At 46.1% G+C, this 20,900-nt stretch overlaps 1 protein-coding gene across 2 annotated transcripts in view; it reads right to left on the bottom strand.

The window, feature by feature from the left end:
- Window positions 1–288: 288 nt before the first annotated feature.
- SLC25A37 (solute carrier family 25 member 37) overlaps window positions 289–20,900 on the bottom strand; it is a 32,374-nt gene continuing 11,762 nt past the window's right edge. Inside the window, exons 2-4 of one of the 2 annotated variants that reach the window (XM_081891125.1) lie at window positions 5,569–5,797; window positions 2,654–2,710; window positions 289–1,269 (exon numbers count right to left, since the gene is read on the bottom strand). In XM_081891125.1, the coding sequence (XP_081747251.1) occupies window positions 749–1,269; window positions 2,654–2,710; window positions 5,569–5,797 (807 nt within the window). In that variant the 3' untranslated portion in view covers window positions 289–748. Of the gene's footprint in view, window positions 1,270–2,653; window positions 3,326–3,383; window positions 3,839–5,568; window positions 5,798–20,900 lie in introns of those variants that run through there. The other variant, XM_081891126.1, reaches the window with a different exon arrangement.

The following is a 20,900-nucleotide window of genomic DNA, read 5'->3' as shown; positions in this document are numbered from 1 at the left end:
ACATAAGGCAGTTTCTTAAGATTTCAAAGTCCTATGCCTCTTTGAGTATCCAGTTTCAGAAGAATTTAAGGAGCTGTTTAAGGATTGAGAATTCTTTACCACTATGACACTGGACAACAAGTGATGATTAAAGCCATTCTGGTTTAGGAGAGGTGGGGATAATGCTATTCACAATTTTTCAAAATAGTGCAGAAGCCTCTTCTGACACACACACAAAAAGAACTCTTGTTCAGCTGTTAAAACTCTTAAAAGCCACCCAACTCACTGATATAGAAAAATAAAAGGATAAACATTATCCATCAATTTATATCGCATAATTTCTCTATATAGAACTTTGTTCAGCTAAAAGGCTCAATCTTTTACATTTTCAAAGAGGGGAAAGTCCAATCCACAAGAACTCTCTTTGCCCCTCGCCCCTCAGGGGCAGCCCTCAAAAGCACTTCAAGCCTTGTAGAACCCTGTACAAACTGGTCACAGTTATAAACTCCAAATAAAACTATAAATACTTGTTCAAGCCAAACAATCCTTGCACAATATGGTTTAACAAAAGCAGGGGGGAAGGTACAGAATCAATTTCTCTGGCATCTAAGAAAACACACACACACACACACACAGAGCAGTCCCCAGGGGTGAATCTACCAGAAACCTTTACACAGTCTCATAAAGAGCCCTGGAGAATTCCAGCACCCCCACAAAGGGACTCTGCCATCTCAGAGGTTCTGGGTTGCAGCTGCAGCACCAGGACATGTCAGCACGGCGTCCCTTTCTCCAGTTCACGCTTTGTAAGTGCATATTTGAAGAATTCATACACAGACCAGGAAATGGCAGTTGAAGGCATCTGGTATATCACCCTTGCCTGGACCCCCTTAAAATACCCAGCGATGCCCCCCAGCTGGTACACTGTCCTAAAGGCATTGGCCATTCCAGAGAGATGTCCGCTAACGTTCACAGAACTCAACACCATGTTCTCTTGCGTGTTGAGGAGAGTCTTGCAGACGTCCAGGGGAGTCGTGGCGGCAGCCGCCACAGCCCCAGCCACAGCCCCCGATATGATGTGCGTACTTGGATTGTACTGTCGGCGGGGGTTGATCTGCTCCTGCATGAACTCATAGGTCATGAAGTGAATGGCTTGGAAGGGGATGTTCATGGTGAGCTGGGTGCTGTAGCTCCGGTAGAAGGCACCCATCCCTTCCGTCCGATGCACCGTCCGGATGCACTCCAGGACCGTCTTGTACGGAGAGTTGTACATCTGCATGCGCTGCTTCACCACTGGCTCAGTGGGCAGGAAGGCACAGCGAGGTGTTGGGGGCGCCCCGAGCAGGGAAAGAAAAGAAATAAGAAAAGCCAAATTACATGCAATTCACAGATTTCGGCGGTGCGTACCAACCAATAACAGAATAGTAAATAATGGCCATTGTAATTTCCCAGATAATATATTTGAGGAAGACAAAGTCCCAAAAGTTTAATTTCAGAATTACAAGATCTGAAAAGTTTAAAATTTTAAACTTGCAAAGCCAAATACACTAAAGTATCTGGCAGATTAAATATCAGTCACCCAATCCACTGTCAAGTTTAAAGTAGATTTCATTTGGATTCTCAAGGCTGCCAAGCGGGGACATTTGTCAGTCACAAAAGTGTTTGTATCAGACAAAGGCCACATTCAGACCTTACCTTTACAGCACTGTGGTGCCACCTTAAACAGTCATGGCTTCCCCCAACAAACACTGAATGCTGAGAGCTTTTAGGAGACCCCTATTCCCCTCACAGAGCTATTATTTCCAGCATCGTTTGACAATCAATGCCTCTTCACAGGGAACTCTGAGAACTGTAGCTCTGTGAGGGTAATAGGGGCTTAACAAACTACAGCTCCCAGAATTCTTGGATGGAAGCCATGGCTGTTTAAATGGTATCATGGAACTTAAAAGCATGGCGTGATGGGAGCTGGAGTTGCCCTTTCTGAAACAAAACTAATGTAATTGCTCTAAATGTACCGTTTCAATTCCCAGGTGACCCTCGCAGAAATTTGGGAGTCATTTGCCAGTCAGTACTGACAATGCTAGGGACGCGGGTGGCGCTGTGGGTTAAACCACAGAGCCTAGGACTTGCCAATCAAAAGGTTGGTGGTTCAAATCCCCATGAAGGGGTGAGCTCCCATTGCTCAGTCCCTGCTCCTGCCAACCTAGCAGTTCGGAAGCACATCAAAGTGCAAGTAGATAAATAGGTACTGCTCCGGCAGGGAGGTAAACAGCATTTCAGTGCGCTGCTCTGGTTCGCCAGAAGCCGCTTAGTCCTGCTGGCCACATGGCCCAGAAGCTGTACGCCGGCTCCCTCGGCCAATAAAGCGAGATGAGCGCCGCAACCCCAGAGTTGGTCACAACTGGACCTAATGGTCAGGGGTCCCTTTACCCTTACCTTTTTACTGACAATGCTGAACTGTCTGTGTCTCCCAATCTGCAACATTTCATTTACTTATTTGACTCCATTTGTGAATAGTTTCCCATAAAAACTCATGGGAGGCGTGGAATCAACAATAAAACAGTTTAAAATGAAAAAACAATTCAAAGCACTATGTAGGCCTTATGGGTTCCTGGCAATTTTAATTCTCCTTTCCTCCTCTCCTCACCACGGAACCATTGATAGGCGAGGGCATTACCTTCAGCTGGATTCATAACACCATCGTGGAGTAGGGTAGCTAAGCTCCCAGCCATTCCTGCACAAACATACAAAAAAGACAAGTCCCCTTTCACAAATCAATCCTCAACAATTCGCCTTTCCTTTTGCACCCAAATGAGCTCTTGAATGCACAATACATAATCACCCTTATTTATGCAACATCATCAGGAATCACATTGCTCCTTTTAAAAAGAAAAAGAAAAACAGCTCCCACAACACTTTTATATAAAAAAGCCACAGTAGACATATGGAAGCATTCACCATTTGCAAAAATACAGCGCAGCAACTTATAAGAGACCATCTGGGGGAAGAATGGTTCTTCTTTGGCAGTTCGTTCTTATGAAATTCATCTGTGCAGTTGTGCAAAGGAAGTCTGTGTTTTAAACTGTCTACCTGCCCATACTGACTTCCAGGTACACCTACCTATGACGAAGTTGTTATGAAAAAGTCGGGGGGGGGAGGGAGCAACTGCAATCTCAAACCAAAAAAGATAAACCTCAAAAGATACTCATCAAAAGACGCATACTTATTTGCACTCCTAATTTGCATTTCTGAATTAAGTCTTAACATATTTCAAACAAGATACTGGATACGTAAAACATAACATTATTAAGATTATGTACAGCCATGACATGCTATTTAAAACACTTTTCTAAAGTGTCCCAATTGGATCAACTGAAAATAAATAAATCCTATTTGTTTCAGAACACTGTTGTTTTTTAAGTTTTTTTATCCCTCCATTATTCTTCTGTGGCTATGGCATCATGTTGTCATTCTGAGCAAGGGAAATATGCTAAGTGCTGCTCCCTTCAAACAATCCTTTAATGTGAGGGGAAAGGCAGGGGACAAATAAATATATAATCATAATGTTGGGGTATGAGAGAGATTCGCCAGCACCAAGAAGACACAGTTCACTAGGTGTGACTGGCCACACAGCCAGCAATAGCTGACATGTCCCCTGAAATGGCCATGGGCAACTTTGTATCTGAAGAGACACTGGGTTGCATCCAAAGAGGGTCCTGTTCAGAGTAGACCTACTGAAATTAATACACAAAGCTGACTTGGGTCCATTCATTTTAATGGGCCTACTCTAAGTTAGTTGAAAGCGACCCACTGTCTGCATCTGCTATATGCACTGGATTCTTTAAAACTGATTTCTGCATATTAAATATTTGGCACACTATATATATATATATATATATATATATATATATATATATATATATATAAAACACCCTGCATAATACTATACACATTGACTTGTATTTTAGACCACCAAGCCTGAAATACTGACTGCATTTAAATTGGATGTTTTCTACATTGATCCATTAATCTGTGGTTACAAAGCCAGGCAGGTGCAAATTCAGAGAGCGAAGAATTTATTCCATGGGTTATTACTATAGTTCCCTCAAGAGTGGGAATATCAGCACAGGCCCCAAATAAAACCTACCAAAAGAAAGGTCAGATACCTCCAAATACTGGGGGACAAAGCAAGAACAAAGGCATTTGGCTGGCTAGACCAGAACGTAAGCTTCTGAAGATGACAGCCAAGAGTGGGAGGCAGGCAGGCAGGCAGACAAAGAGAATCGGGACCTTCTCCGCTTGGACTGCTCCTCCAGCCAACTTTATGCTATAGATCACTTGTTTTAGTGTTTTATAATTCTAAGCCACCTTGGCAACAGAGGCTGATTCCTTAGGGCAGAGGTTTTCAACCTTTTTGAGTCCATGGCTCCCTTGACCAACTACGTTCTTTCTGCAGCTCCCCTGTGGGGCTCAGGAATCCAGTTATGTCCCCGCTTGCCTGCAGAGCAGGCAGCCTCTCACCCTTTTTCAAACACCCAAACAGCAAGGGCTGGAGGACTGGCTGACTGGGCTCCCTCACCCACTTGCTTGCTTACTCCAAGGCTGCCTCAGCTCCTGGCAACCAGCACCCCCTGGCCAGCGCCAGAATACCATTCGCCTGGGGAGCTTGTAGCCAGGGCTACAGCCACAAACAGCTGTGCAAGCCTTTGGGAGGCAGAGACACAAGAGGGCATCAGAGGAGGGAGGGTAGGAAAGAGGGGCAGAGGCCAGTGTTGCCCACAGCACCCCTGACCATCATTCAAGGCACCCCAGGGTGACACAGCACGCAGGTTGAAAACCACTGTCTTAGGGTGAACAGGGCACTGCCCCACCAACCCGTCTGCCATCAGCCAGCCCCCAGCTAGCCTGCCTTTCTACTTGCAACCTGTCTAAGGGGTGGCCATGCCTGTCAGCTTCCTCCTCCTCCTCCCTGGTCTCAGTGTTGCGCTACAGAACTTAGCAGGGAGGCAGAGGATGGGGCAAAACTAGACCGGCTCTGGCTGCACTTACTGTTGATCTCCCTGCCTCCTGCCCTACAGTGTCCCAAAGGCACCAGCAACCACTGCGTCTTCAGTGCCCTGGCACAAAGGCAATATATAAATGCAATGGATAGATTCATAAAGATTAGATACTGATTTAGAAGCAGAAGCAATTTCACACACACCCCCCAAAAAAGCCCCAAGAACCTGCTTCCCTAGAGGGCTGCCCAAGCTTGACCAACAAGTTGCTTCAAGTATCTGCTTTCTATGGCCCCAACCAGAGTTGCTCAGGGTCAAATGCTTCTCCAACATCTAACATTTAGGGGCTCTGGAGCACTACGTAACTTCTGTATTCTTCATACACGAGACTCTAACACTGCTGATGCCTGTGGAAAACAGACAAGGAGTTGAATGCAGCAAGAGAGCGCTTAGGCGGCCACCGGCGGAGTCTTCCCAGCGTCTTTTTTCCAGAAGCAGAAATGCAGGCGGAAGATGCCAGAGCGCAAGAAAAAAGTACACCATTTGAGAGGCAAGAGACCAGGTTGGCAACCCTGGGCTGGTTATGTCAATATACCGTTGGCCAGGTGGCTGTTCCCTCCGTGGCGAATAATGTCACTGAAACTCCGTTTCATTTTCTCATAGCAGGCAAAGTACAGGGCATGCGCTGGGCCGGCTCCCACCACAGTCACGTTGATCCCTCGCAAGGGTCTCCAGAAGCCTTCCGTCTGGATCATCTTCTTCAGGGCCTCAAACACACTTCTGTACTGGGCTTTGGGGTCGGGCTGCAAACTCTGCATCCGGGTCTAGAAAGAAAGAATTGAAGAAGCATGAGGAAAGCAGCCCTTGATGGCCCCCAGGATTAAGTTGAGGGCACCAGGTTCTGCCACTGAGCTTTTTAATCTTATCTAATCTATCATCTATCTATCATCTATCTATCTATCTATCTATCTATCTATCTATCTATCTATGCATTTTTGCACTCAAGTGCCACAAAGGCAGCCACACCGATAAAACAAAGCCATTACACTCAGCAGCAAAACAGAATTAAACTACTCAACTGACAGTGCATTTGAAAGGAAAAGCGCTACCTAGTCCACTTGAAAGAGGATTGCAACAGAGATTGCCATCTCTAGCTACCTTCCCAGTTAAACACAACGCGCCTGGGTGAATAAGAAAGGTTTTGCCTGGTGCCTAAAAACAGCCAGCGACTGTGCCAGGCATGCTCTCCTGGGGGAGCATTCCCCAAACAGGGAGCTACCACGGAACAGGCCCCTTATTGAGTTGGCATATGAAGCTGGGACTCAGACAATGTCCAGGTTGGTTCATGTGGGACAAGGCAGTCCTGGAGGAGCTACGAACTCCTAATCTGTGAAGACCTGTTTTAAAAATGAATATATAAGCCAAGGAACCTTACACACAGGCTCCAACAGCGCGCCAGCAGGGGGCGCTATAACTCAGCCAAACAGGATAGCACTCTCTCCCCACAAAACCCAAACTTTATTGCTGGGTTTAAAGTTCTTTATTGAGAACTTTATTGCTGTTTCTCTCAATACAACAGAAGCTGCAAACGAGAACTGTATGTACTTGCTCGCATGTCTCAGTAATGAGCACCCACTTTAAACAAGAGTAGAAATGAGTAGGACAAAGGAAGCACCTTCTGTGGTTTCAGAGCCACATTATTCTGGGCCTGTTGTGCAAAAGCCACTTTTAATTTGTGCTGTAAAGATAATCATGCTGGGAAACGGATTGGTGTAGAAGCAGCAGAAGATCAAGTAGCAGGGCTAAGTGACAAACTATAAATTAACATCATCAGATCTAGTTGGCACAGATATTAAATTGTTGCTCCTCCAACAAAATGTGCAATCTTCACTCAAACTACCCTCTTGTAAGATAGCAAATCCGGCACCATTTTAAAAAAGGAATCTGGGGGAGCTTGGAAGTTTCAGATCCTTTAACTTGGCTTCTGTCCCAGGTAAACTGGCCCAAAGCATGGCACTAAAATGAAGAGCAGACTTTGGCAAGGAAGAATCAGCACGACTTCCAAACAGGAAGCTCATCATACCTAGCATTCATTGAGGCCACACCTTGATGAAAGCAGAAGATTAAAAACCCCACGGCCCGCCTAATTACTATATATGAATTTTGGAAAAGACTGAAATATTATGAGAATTGAAATTTGTATTTCCCCTCCGTACTTATATTGTACACATATTGGGGGGAAACCCTGACACCCCCACCCAAGTATTTATATATGCCTACCTGGTTGAGAAACACCTGTCTAAAATCAGGGATTGTTACAGAGGAGCTCATCCCAACCTACACTCTGCACACACCCCAGAATCACATTATTATCAGTATTGTCATTATTTTGATCAGCAGGTGGCAGTGCACTGAGCTCAGAACAGAGAGAAAAGGCAAGTCTGGGTGCTGACTGCATGTATCATGCACCAGTTACTGTCAGAGTAGGACCTGGGAGACCAGGGTCCGAATCCCCACTCAGCCGTGAAACTCACTGGGTGCCCTTGCGCCAGTTGCTCACTCTCTGCCTAACCTACAGGGAATAAATGAGGAGGGGGAGAAGCATGTAGGCCACCTTGAGCTGCTTGGAGAAAAAGCTGCAGTGTAAATTAGCCCCAGAGAGCAAAAACAAATCCTGGTATTGTATTGCGGCATCCACAGTGACTCAGCAATCAAACCTATTGTTCTGGAGTGTCCTCTCTGTCTAGGCCTGAGCTCAAACATATGAAAATAATTGTGAGATTACAGCCAGCACACAAGCTAAGCCTGAAATGTGATGCAGCTGCAAAAGGCAACAGGCACGTGTGATTTGAAGTAAAAAGAACCACATTTCCAAGCCATGAGCATCAATGGTGTCACTTTATTCTGCACTAGCTACACCTCCTCTGGCACACGATGTATCCCTCTGGTGCCACACTTTCTAAAAAAAAGTATAGTCCGGGGTGTCCAACCTGAGGCCCTTGAGTTGTTTCTGAACTTCAACTTCCACCAGCCCCAGCCGTCATAGTCAGGGTTGCTGGGAGTTGTGGTTCAGTATTACCTGGAGAGCTACAGGTTCCCCATTTCTGAAACAGAGAAAGTGGAAAGGGTTCAGGAAGAAGACAATGACGATGGTCAGAGGTATAAAAATAAGTCCTTAGATTGTGGAGGGTGGAAACATGATAGAACTCTTCAAATCCTCCAACAGCGATCAAACAGAAGAGGACACATCCGCACCATACATTTAAAGCACATCCACACCACTTTAACAGTTCATTTACCAAAGAGCTACAGTTTGCAGCAGCCTACAAACTACAGTTCCCAGGATGATTTGAGGGAAAGCCATTCTCAAGTGCACCCACCTCACCCAACAACCCTATGATTCAAATGCTAATTATCGCATTAGTGCTTTTTGGAATCTGTGTCCGAGCGCATGATCTCAGGACAGCAAGACTCTGGGATGCAATTCAAGCTACTTGGCTGGAAGGAAGAACCAACGCTGCCAGTGCAGACTGGACTTGTCCCAACAGCCTAATGTCAGCCTGAGCAATGCAGATCACTGTCATTCTGTGCAAATGCTCATTAGCTCTCGCTTCCCTGCTCATTAAACATGTCTGGAAATGTACCTGCTCTCAAAGCTTACAAGTTTTGTGTGCATGTGCTAATGATGTTCCACCAAAGTACAGCCAAAAGGTATACGGTCAGGCTGTGCCATGGTCTCAGGTGCTCCAGCTCTTCAGTGGCAAAGCTAGGAACTCACTAGCCAGCCAAGAAATCTCCACCTTGCTGTTTTAATTGCTTAAGGCAATGCTTAATAGTCACCTGGATTGTTTCTACTGGTTCAGGCCTGGGCTGTTTAAGTTGCCGTGAAATCAAAGCAGAGGCCCAGCAAGTCTACTCAAGCCCCACAGAGCTGCTTGCTTGCGTCTCTCCTTTGAAGAACGGCATTCCAACCTGGAGCACAAAACCACTCTGAGCAGCGGGACACCATCTCTCGCTCTGCAGTCTCACAGCTCTGCCTCAGCGAGAAGAGGGAGTTCCCACCACCTTGCCACTGTCAACAGCAAGGTGCAAATCCAGGCTTCCTTACTAACATAAGTACAGCAAATCCCACTTCAACACAACCACCTATTTACAAGGATGAAAAAGGGATGCAATTCTAATCCCAGAAGATTGTCTCATTTGCTGCAAAGAAAAATGCAAGAGAAGAATTACAGCGGATAAACACCAATTTGCCAGCTGCCAAAAAACTTGAGATTGGCCTGTCATGTGATGAACACATAACCAGCCTTGGCACAGCCTTCCTAGAAGCAATTAAAGGAACTGTGTATTTATATCACATTTGTGTTTATATCACATTTGCATGTATTTATGTATTTATTCATTTATTCCATATATCTCCCAACCTGCCTCCCAAAGGGGCTTGGGCCAGCAATCTGGAAAGCAGACAAAAGCCACACCGATGCCTATGTGCTTCTCCAAGTCAATTTCAAGCAGTACTTTTTTCAGGGGGTACTTTAGGGTACATAACACTGACATCTCTTTTTTGGTTGCTGTTAAAAAGTGTGGCACTTACTGTAACAACTTCTATTGTCTATTGTATGAGGCAAACATGCTTGTCATTAATGCCTCCCAAAGCAGGCAAAGTAGTTTTCGGAGACTGATCTTGAAGATCTTACACACACACTTATATTATTAATAATTGCTTGATAATAATATTGCAGAAAACAAATAGCATCTATAATGTTGATTTCAGGTGTTGAGATGCTCCTGAAAGGTCAGACTTCTGCTCTAGGCTTTCCATGTCTTCCCCTGCCCTGTGGAACAGAATCCCTGTTGAGATATAAAGAGTGGGACACACTCTTTATACTTCCTGGAAACAACTGAAGATACTTTTGTTTCCACGTACTTTTCCTAACGTACGTGAAACCAACGTTATTATGGCACTTGTAAAAAAGGCTGCAGCCGGGGAGCAGCGTTGGAACCCCTGGAGAGCCACTGCCTGTCAGAGAAGTCAATCCTGAGCTACGAGGTCCAATTGCCTGACTCTAGACAAGCTCCCATGGGGACCCACCTGAGGCCATATTGTCAAAGGAAAGAGAGAGACAAGGAAAGAAAGTTGTGCATCTCAAGGACATAAAAAATAACACCCATCTTTAATAAGGACATTTTCATACCCTGAAGTGCTCCAAACATTGGTCTGGAGACTGCCCTTTTAGATAAAACAGAAAGCGAAGTCACGATTACCAGGTTTATCATGGCCTGACAGATATAAAGGCAACAACAGAATTATGTAAGATGTCTTAGGGCCAGTTTTGTGGGGGGTTTTTTTTTGGGGGGGGTCCAGTCCGAGAATGGATTTATTTTGAGGATTTGCGAGTATTGGGCTTTGCTTCCTTTTACACTCACAACAAAAACTTGTTAACTAAGCCCGTCATACAAAGCCAGATCGCTTTCCAGGGATAGCTGGTCCAAGGGATAAATGCAAAGGGGGAAATGGAGCAGGGACATTTTTGAAATATTTGAGCACCACACCCAGTTTAGTCACAAGGAGGTTTATGTAAAATGAATCCTTCAGCATGTTTACACTATTACAAAAGACACCCCTGTCTGCAAGACAGATCGGAAAATGTAGGCAGATATCAGAGCCTGCTGTTCCTGCTATATACACAGACACTTCTCATGCATACACAACTGCCTGGATCAGGCAAAAAGTCTACTGAGTCCAGCATTTTGTTTTGTTATGAATTACAAGGGGAACCTGGAGCAAGACGCTAAGGCGCGGAGGGCTCTAGTTGAGGGTTCTAGCCAGCCATGCCCAAACTCCATTCCTGGATTTTCTGTACTCCACCCCGCCCCCGCCCCAATTTCAATATTTAGTGCACTGAATATGCTCATTCCTCACTGGGTTCTCTTTTGAGGGGCGGGGGTCTCGCCCCACCCTCTGCAAGGAATGCTGTCTATCTGCAAATCATGGAGTGCCTGAAAGCCCACAGATACCTCCTCTTTGCATGCAACCTGTGCCACTAGAGGTGTATGGGGCAGGAGCGGGGAATCTCTAGTCAGGAGGCCATTTCTCACCCACCAGCCCCACACATGTGATGTTACCCCGATAGATAGGATCCACTCTGGAAGAGTGAATTTGCTGTTACTACTGCACAGGATTGTTTTGCCCTTCAAAATGACACACACACACACCCCACCAAGACAGCTTGACAGATATAAACACAAGCCATTTTTTAAAGAACTGCACATTGAAACTGCTTAAGAACACCCAAATGGAGCTTGCAGACCCCACTATGGTCCTAGGACAACAGTTTGAAAATATATGGCCAAGGGTGCTCTATCAGTGAGCTACAGTCCTGGCTTTTGCATCAGCAAGATGATCATGGAAGTCGTTGAAATGAATGAACACCCAGCTCTCTGTGCAGGGTGTTGCAGGGACTGCATCTGACAAATTACAGCATTTCTGGCAAGTCCATTCACTTGCAAAACATACTTTCTGCTTTGAAGGGAACTGTGACACTTAGCAGCCCTGCTCAGCTGCTCTGACTTCATCACATGTAACCCATATGATTGCAAGCCTTCACAGCCATAGGCAGAGGCTTTTTTAAGCTTTTAGGACGAAGTGATTCTCAACTTCATGCCCGAATTCAACACAATTATGGAATAAGAGAATGCAGACCAACAGCACTGGAAGAGCATAAAGCCCAGCTGTGCCTTTCTGCCACTCATCAGTGTTAGAAACTCAGCTATATAAGCTAGGTGCCAAATGGCTCTTTAAACCAAGGTTACAGTCACCAAAACAGATTGTCTATAGTTGCCATTTTGGGGCCAGACAGCTAAATCTTGTTTTTCAAATGACTGACTGTCACCTGGCTTGTTCAGATGACAATCTGGAGCTAGGTTAAGAACTTTGAGAACTTAAGGAAGAAAAGTCACTTTATCCACATATATATTGGATGACTCCTACCTCCTTTTGTTAATGGCATGCAGTGCTATTTTTCTAGAAAAAGTGGTGCCAGAACTCACCCTGAATGCGTCCCTCATCCTCTTAGAATAGCAATGGCGCCTACCTGAGAGGTGCTAGAACTCACCTGAGAGATGCCAAAACTGAGTTCATGAGTTCCAGCTGAAAAAAGCCCTAGGCATGGACCATTCATAACGTAAGAATATTCTTCACAACTGCAAGCAGGGCACTGGGACGGAGTAAGTGAACTACAAGCTACAACAAGTGACTATAATGTTGTTCAGCGCTCCTGTTCCGGATGCACAGAAAAAGCATTTTGGTTCCTGAAATTCATTCTGATTGTGCATATAAAATATAACTGACATGTGGTTATATACAGGATGTGGTATTAGTGTGTGGAAACTGTCCAGATCCAAGGAGCCCCAGGCATGAACCCCTAGATGGTGGAGATATCAGACAACATCCTGGTGCCCGGGCATCTTCACTTGGTCGCAAGGGGCTAAGAATTTCAAACACTCCTTCAAGGCTTATAGTACAAAACGCCCCTGGGTGAAGAACACAGAAGTGTGCCTGGGAAATAACATCATGAGGCACCTGTTAATACTGGCTTGGTAAGGAATCACATTGGTGCACACTCCTGCAAACAAGCTTTCTGCACGCAAGGGGGTGGGAAGGGTTTTCCACTCATCTTGGACAAGCCATTCTTTGGCAATGGAAACAAAATTCTGACAGTTCCCATTTGCACACACTCTCCAGCCGCTTGAATCAGCACCAAAAAATATCTCTCCAAGCTGAGCAGCATATGAACATCTGAAATGCCCTTACACTCAGACCACGAGTCCACCCTGACCAGGACTTCCAGGTATTATAAAATTAATTTTGTAAAGAAATGCACAGCATCCCGTTCCTCACAGTGGCCAACCAGATGCCTCAATGGTGAACCGACAAATAGGGCATGAACAGAACAGCATTCTGCCACTGATGCTCCCATGCAGAACCTTTATTCGCAGGAAGGCCACTCTTGATCTTGATGGCAACATATAGCTTTCATGGCTGGTTGGCTTTGGCAGCCTTATCCTCCACAGCAAGAACCCTCGACGAAGATCATCACATGAGATCAACCCGGAAGGGCTGTAGATATCTTGTAAAGGCCCTGGCTTGCATCCCATGCTGATCATACTCAGACCCACTGAAATTTGCAGACATGGCTAACTAGGTCCGAGTATTCAATGGGTCTCCTTTTGAGTAGATGGGGCTCCTCAACCTGGGAAGGTGGCCCATTTAGAAGAAGAAAAACTCTGGTCCTAAATCTCCGCTGCCTTGTGGAACATCTTCAGGAGAAGAAAAGGCTAAGGGGCAAACCCTACACAAATCTGGAATGGAGTCCCTCAGATGGTTGGATGACACCTTGTACACCTCCTTCCAGCAACTCCTGCACTGACTGCTACTCCTCACTGTCTCAGGTAAAGATACCTTTTTATGTCCCTCTAAGGCATCCAAGGGACGCAGGTGGCGCTGTGGGTTAAAGCCTCAGCGCCTAGGGCTTGCCGATCGAAAGGTCGGCGGTTCGAATCCCTGCGGCGGGGTGCGCTCCCGCTGCTCGGTCCCAGCGCCTGCCAACCTAGCAGTTCGAAAGCACCTCCGGGTGCAAGTAGATAAATAGGGACCGCTTACCAGCGGGAAGGTAAACGGCGTTTCCGTGTGCGGCTCTGGCTCGCCAGATGCAGCTTTGTCACGCTGGCCACGTGACCCGGAAGTGTCTCCGGACAGCGCTGGCCCCTGGCCTCTTAAGTGAGATGGGCGCACAACCCCAGAGTCTGTCAAGACTGGCCCGTACGGGCAGGGGTACCTTTACCTTTACTAAGGCATCCAATCCATTGGATCCCCACAGTTCCTGTCCAACAGCTCTGGAATTTTATGCCTCTGTTTAGATCAGGGTTTCCCAAACTTCTGAGTTCACTGATCCCTTTATGACCTTATAAAGCCGTTATTAACTGCAACCCAAATTCTTGGGAATGTAAATGAAATACAATCAAGAAAAATCAATATATAACCAACATTTATCTATCAATCACCATTCCCAAGAATCATAAAATGTTTTTTTAAAGGAATATTGTTGCACTGTGGAATCATCTTATTAAATTTAGAAGTTCCTCAATGGCAACAGAAATGCACTCTATACATGCCCATGCCCTATATTTCTGGGGCTCATAGTTCCTAATTAAATTTTTCACTCTGTACCTCATAAACGCCTTTTCTAACGCTAGGCCCCCCTCACCCTCTTCACAGACCCAAAACCCCAGGGAGAGGGGAGGGGAATATCTACCTGGAAACACTGGTTTAGACTGCAACCCACACTGTTATTATGCCCATGAATCCAGGATCTGTGCTACCCATCAGATTTATCAGTTCAGAAGCCAACATGAAGCATATGTAGGGCCTGCCCAAGATATTTTGCTGCTTCAGGTGAGGAACAAGATAGTAGTAGTAGTAGTAGTAGTAGTAGTAGTAGTAGTAGTAATTTATTTATACCCCACCCATCTGGCTGGGTTTCCCCAGCCTCTCTGGGTGGTTCCCAACAGAATATAAAAAAATGGAATAAAACATCACACATTAAAAACTTTCCTAAACAGGGCTGCGTTCAGATGTCTTCTAAAAGTCAGATAGTAGTTTATTTCCTTGACATCTGATGGGAGGGCATTCCACAGGGCAGGCGCCACTACTGAGAAGGCCCTCTTTCTGGTTCCCTGTAACTTTGCTTCTCACAGTGAGGGAACCGCCAGAAGGCCCTCAGAGCTGGACCTCAGTGTCTGGTTTGAACAATGGGGGTGGAGACGCTCCTTTAGGTCTACTGGGCCGAGGCCGTTTAGTGCTTTAAAGGTCAGCACCAACCCTTTGAATTGTGCTCGGAAACATACTGGGAGACAATGTAGGTCTTTAAGGACCGGTGTTATATGGTACCTCCACTCCTTGGCTTACATGTTCAGAAGCTGACTGGACAAGCAATCATGGCAATTGTGGCCACCACAAATGAGAGCAGTAGGCAAGTTTGGAGGGTGCATAGCACATACAGCCATCTTTCCACTACCTTGCTGCCACTTCCTGTCCTCCTGCCCAGCATCTGATGCCTGAAGGAGCTGACTCCCTCTGCCTAATGGTAGAACTGGCCTTGGACAGGCCTCAAAAATAAAAAAGCATCTGGAATCTACATTGCAGTAGCAAAGCACATATGACTAAGATCCATGAACGCTGGCCCTGGCATGCCTGTCTATGGAGAGATGCCACTAAAATGCTATTCTAGTAAAACACAACCAAAAAAATCCCTTTTAATGGTGAACTTTAGTTTCCATTTAGCTTCCTGCAAACTATTTTGAGACATTGCATTCTGAGATTTACATTCCTACCACAAAGCTGCACTGGAAAACAAAATATGTCACAAGGCTTTGGTATTGAATCCCCTTTGGCTATGTCAATAAAAGCTAAAATAAAGATGTCTTGCAAGTGTGGACCCTGAAGCAGAACCAGTAGCAACTTGTGCTTGCCCAAGAATGGGAAATGCATGCAACTGCAGCCTGTGTGAAAACGGGGCTAGAGGGAAGCGCTGTATTTTAGGAATCCAAGCAGTTATGCTCCTTGGACATTCTTCATACTGGAGTACCGGTAGTGATAACCATGGACTTTTAGTGCCCAGTGCAGAGGGCAGTCAGTGCCTCCAAAATGTGGGGATGCTACAAGTCCCACTCATCCTGACAAGTCAATCCTACACATCTGGGCTGTTGCTCGGTGATGGAGTAGGTGCTTTGCATACAGAAGGTTACAGAGTCAATCCTTGGCAAACCCAGGGATAAGCTTTGCCCTCTTCGATCCAACAGCCCTTCAGGAAATCATGGTACTTCTGCATCTTTGAACTTCTCCACAGCAGGAAGGCGCTCAGCCAACATGGCTGCTCCCATCACTGCACCACCTGGGAAGGGAAAACCCCACCTACTGGCTATTAAAGTGCAGCCAGCTCTTAAAGTGCTGAAAGGAAATAGGGCAAGCCAGAGCAAGCAAAATAAGTCCCAGCCTTCTAGCTGACTACACATTATTAACAGTTAATAAGCCTTCTGCAGGGCGGGCACCCAAATTTGAACACAAACTCATTAAAAAGAAGAAGTCACAGCACCTAGAGAGATGTGAAGGCCCAGTGGGGGGTGGGGACAGAATAATGGGGAGGAGGTCCTCAATTTTTCCATTTTTCTTCCAGGCCTTCACATATCTAGGAATACAACCCTCAAGTTAAGCCAACTGCTGATGACTGGAAGATAAAGTAATTGAGATTTTCTTTAGACATTAATGGAGCTGCATTCCGGAAGAAGAGAAATTTTGGGTGCAACCCACAACACAAAGACACTTGCACAAAATAACTTGCAGAAGCCTCCCTTTGTTTTTCTCTCTTTTGAGAATGGAGATCCCAGCAGCTGCCCTAACTCCAGGGGAAGGATCCTCATTCCAGTCTTACAAATGAGGCAGCTGCCCTCAAAAAGCCTCATCAGAAGAACTAATGATACACAGAGATAAGGATGAGTCCTGATCCCAGCACTGGTTTAGCTTTTACTGTGAATCCACATCAGATTTTTTTCTTAACTTACTGTGCGCTGCCCAAATAATCACCATTATGAGGCACCTAATAAATAAACAGCTTAAAGGAGGCAGCCCTGAACAAGAGGGCTCCACCAGTTTTGGCTGGAGTGACTTACTGGGCATGCAAAATTTATGGTCTCACCAACTCCTCCTTTTGGGTAGGTCTTGTTCATTTGCACAAGGCTTCTGCAAGGCTGTCTCAGTAACTCCACTCTCCCTAGAAGAGTCCAGCAGGGCATGTGGGTAGGAAGGGAAGAGAACTCACCACCAGAGATGTGGGGAGGAGGACTTTGCAAAGTACAGTGGTACCTCCGGTTAAGTACTTAATTCGTTCTGGAGGCCAGTTCTTAACCTGAAACTGTTCTTAACCTGAAGCACCACTTTAGCTAATGGGGCCACTGTAGAAGCGCTTCTGCTTTGTAAGTTCCTTAGTTAACAATGAATCGGTACCAACTGCAAATGAAGCGTTAGGCAAACTGTATTGAAAACAGGTAGATTTCAAGCATCCCACAAGGGAAACTGCTGCAAAATAGGTACCACAGGGATCCTCTTCAGAAAAAAGCAATTTAATTTCATTTACATATAGTCCCATTCTTCCAAGCTCAGAGCAGCTTGCAAGTGTGGAGGCATCGCTTGCAACTACTGACAGACCAACACCCCCCCAACACACACTTTTTAAAATATGTGTTGCGCATCCTTTCCAGCATCTTAGCCCCTGCTCTTCTTCACTGCAGATGCCTCTGTCCCAAGCATTGAGACAGCCAGCATTTCCCATGTTTTGTATACGCAGGGCACAGGATTCACCCCCAGCGACACACTCCACAGCAAAGCGCCCACTGCTAGTGTATGGGGCCCTGTAGGCGCTGCTACTCTACACTGTTATTGTTTCCTGTTCGCCTGCCCAAGAGAAGAGAAGAGAAGAAGAGCCCTCTTGGAACAGGCCCAAAGCTCATCTAGTCAGGTATCTTGCTGTCACAGCAGCCAGCCAGATGCCCATGGGAAGCCCATAAGCAGGAGCCAAGCACGACAGGACTCTCCTCACCTGTGAGAATCAGCGACTAGCAGCAGCAGCAGCAGCAGCCATTCACATGCCTCCCATTCTTAGAATCATAGAATTGTAGAGAAGGAGGGTCATCTAGTCCAACCCTCTGCAATGCAGGAATCTTTTGCCCAACTTGGGGCTCAAACCCACGACCCTAAGATGAACAGTCTCATGCTCTCCCCGCTATCCTGCATAGCAGGGCATGTAGAGCCCAGGAAGGGAAAGAGAGATGGGGGTAAGCAAATGGACAGTTGTCAGAGTGGAGGGGAGAACGGGGACCAAACTCAGGGCTTCACAACCAAGGATTCCCCTCTATAACCTCAGATGCCATCTTTTTAAAAAAGGCTCCAGGAAAGCTAAACGTTTGAATGAGCAATCTACCTGCCTTCACGCAAGTAAAAGAGAAGAAGCATCCTTTGAGCAAGGTCACAACTTAGTGGCAGAGTATGAGGTTCCAGCAGCCTGCTTCTTGGAAGAAAAGCAATGACAAACCTAGACAGCATCTTAAAAAGCAGAGACATCACCTTGCCAACAAAGGTCCATCTAGTTCAAGCTATGGTTTTCCCAGTAGTGATGTATGGAAGTGAGAGCTGGACCATAAAGAAGGCTGATTGCCGAAGAATGGATGCTTTTGAATTCTGGTGCTGGAGGAGACTCTGGAGAGTCCCATGGACTGCAAGAAGATCAAACCTATCCATTCTGAAGGAAATCAGCCCTGAGTGCTCAATGAAAGGACAGATGCTGAGGCTCCAATACTTTGGCCACCTCATGAGAAGAGAAGACCCTGATGTTGGGAAAGGTGGAGGGCACAAGGAGAAGGGGATGGCAGCGGACGAAATGGTGGGACAGTGTTCTTGAAGCTACCAGCATGAGTTTGACCAAACTGCGGGAGGCAGTGGAAGACAGGAGTGCCTGGCATGCAGGCACTAAACAACAACAACAACAATGAGGTTCCAAGCTCAATCTGTGGCATCTCCAGAAAGGGCTGGCAAAGACTCCCTGCCCAAAGTCCTGCAGAGCTGCTGCCAGTCAGTGTAGACAATACTGAGCTAGGTGGACCAATGGTCTGACTCAGTATAAGGCAGCTTCCTCTGCCCCCAAAGCCACACATTCATATAAATAAGATTCAATGCGAGGAGCAGCAGACCACAACCACCACCGCAAAATGATTAAGACCCATCAGGAAAAGGCAGAGCTTCTCAGAAGCTTGGAAGGAATCTTCCCCAGAATGATTGCTCTGCAGAAGGAGGAAACACAAGCCAAGGGAAAGTCTCTCTTTGGCAAGTGCAGCCAAAGTTTACCTTGGCAAAGCACAGGTCTAGAATTCCTTCACTTTCCACTTGCTAGCAAGCAGCCATGGCAATTGCACACACTCCGTGTTCCGAGAGGCCTGCCATTAAAGGTTAGTCAACGCGTCCACACTCAGAGCGCTCCACATGCTCCGTCATCTTTCCCAGCAGTGAAACAAGGTTACGTAGGCAGGGAGGGAGAAGCAGGCCTGGGCCAGAAAATGCAAGCTTCCCTTGCAATTGTGCAACCGACTGGCAGGAAACATTTGGTTCTGGCCCATGTTAAGAAGATAAAATGAAAGCTTTCTATTGACACATGTCAACACAATTCACTCCCCTCTTTCCTGTTTAAATTTAGATTGCACACTCCTTGGGGCAGAGGCCTATCTTTTTACACTTGCATAAATACTGGGAAATGTCACATTGACTCAATAATAAACACTTTCATCGAACTCTGAACTTTCCCCCTCTCTTCTTGGATGAGAAGAACAGGCCCAATGCAAGCACAGCTCATCCTCCACTAGGCCAAGTACTCCCTAGCCCTGCTATGGCTCAGTCTGGAGCTGAAAAAGTCACACCAGGAAGCCCAAGAGGACCAGACTATTCACCCACCATTCCTCCCTTCCACTCAATCCACAGATATATAAACATTTGAAATATAAAATCATTTTATCACTGTTCATTTTCTAAAACTTTCAAAGTTGCTTATGACAGCCTTATAACTTTTCATGGGCTTTTAAAAACTGTTTATTAACTGTTATTTATTACATTTATAGTCTTCCTTTCCACCAATGAGCTTGAGCCTAGTAGCAGCTTGCATCTCCAGACTCGTTAACGCAGGATACTACCCTCTTAGTAGCAGACTAATAATAATCCCTTCTGCCAAGCAGGCTGGCAAAGGAGGGGTGGAGCTGAGGGGTGGGTTCCCTATCCTCCATGGCCAGCACAGAAGTGGATTCATGGAGTAAGAGACAGAGAGATCTGCTCCTCCTCCTCTGCCGGACCACCCACTCGCCTGCATGGAATTCCTAGTCGCCTGTGGCCACTGAGTGAACAACAAACACAAGGGGTACAATGCAATCAATCAAGATAAAAAGCAGCAGATGAGACAGCTTAAACAGTACTAAGAACACATCACTGATAGAATTTTAAATAGCTTGGGAAAATAAAAAGGGGGGTTGTTTTGTTACCAGCACCTAAAAGATAACGTTGAAGGGCATTCTATACCTGGACTCCTGGCAAGGCAGACTCATACCCGGTCAGAATGAGTCTGCTTTGCCACTGACAAGAAGATGCACACGGACAAAGGGAGACCTTTGAGTCAACAGGGGCTAAAACTGATCCGCAAGCAACTAAGTTAAGGCATTTCCAGCACTGCTAGCCCATCTGACCGAAATTTCCTCCCTACCCAAAATGCAGTAAGCAGATCGTGGGCAAGTCCCTCCACACTCCAGAAAACAAAATAAATCCTTTGACCATTCTTAAGAAAATGATTTTGTTGAGAAAAAAGAACGCCCACAGATAAATGCAGCAGGCAGGTTTTTGGTGCAAGAGCTTCTAGGATCCATCACGTCCATATTGCACAAACAGAGAATAAGGCCTTTGTGGCAGGCACTTTCCTGGGTCCTATTGAAGACAGCAAGACTTATTCTCATGGACGGTACATGTACACAGGGTTCTGCTCTGAGCTGCATGGCATCCTTCGCCCAAGACCATGACATCTGCTTAACCCGTCACCTTTAGGTGACTCCCAGGGACCTGGGCCAGACAGCAAGAAGCTGCTCATGCACAGCAATCATCACCGCAGGCATGCAGCCCTGTGTGCCTGGTTAGCAGCACACAATAGCCTCACAGCGGCCAAAAGGCAGACGGAAGGGAAATATGGGCCAATAGCCTGCTTAACGTGAACAGAACAAACTGACAGCCAAGATAGAGGTTTTTAGGAACAACCCTATTCCTGTGACTGTAGTTTGTTTTAAACAGTT

The sequence above is a fragment of the Podarcis melisellensis genome (assembly GCF_964234715.1).
Source record: "Podarcis melisellensis genome assembly, chromosome: 15".
Taxonomy (NCBI): Eukaryota; Metazoa; Chordata; class Lepidosauria; order Squamata; family Lacertidae; genus Podarcis; species Podarcis melisellensis.
The sequence above is the reverse complement of the archived record's forward strand: the minus strand, read 5'-3'. Positions and strand labels throughout refer to the sequence as shown.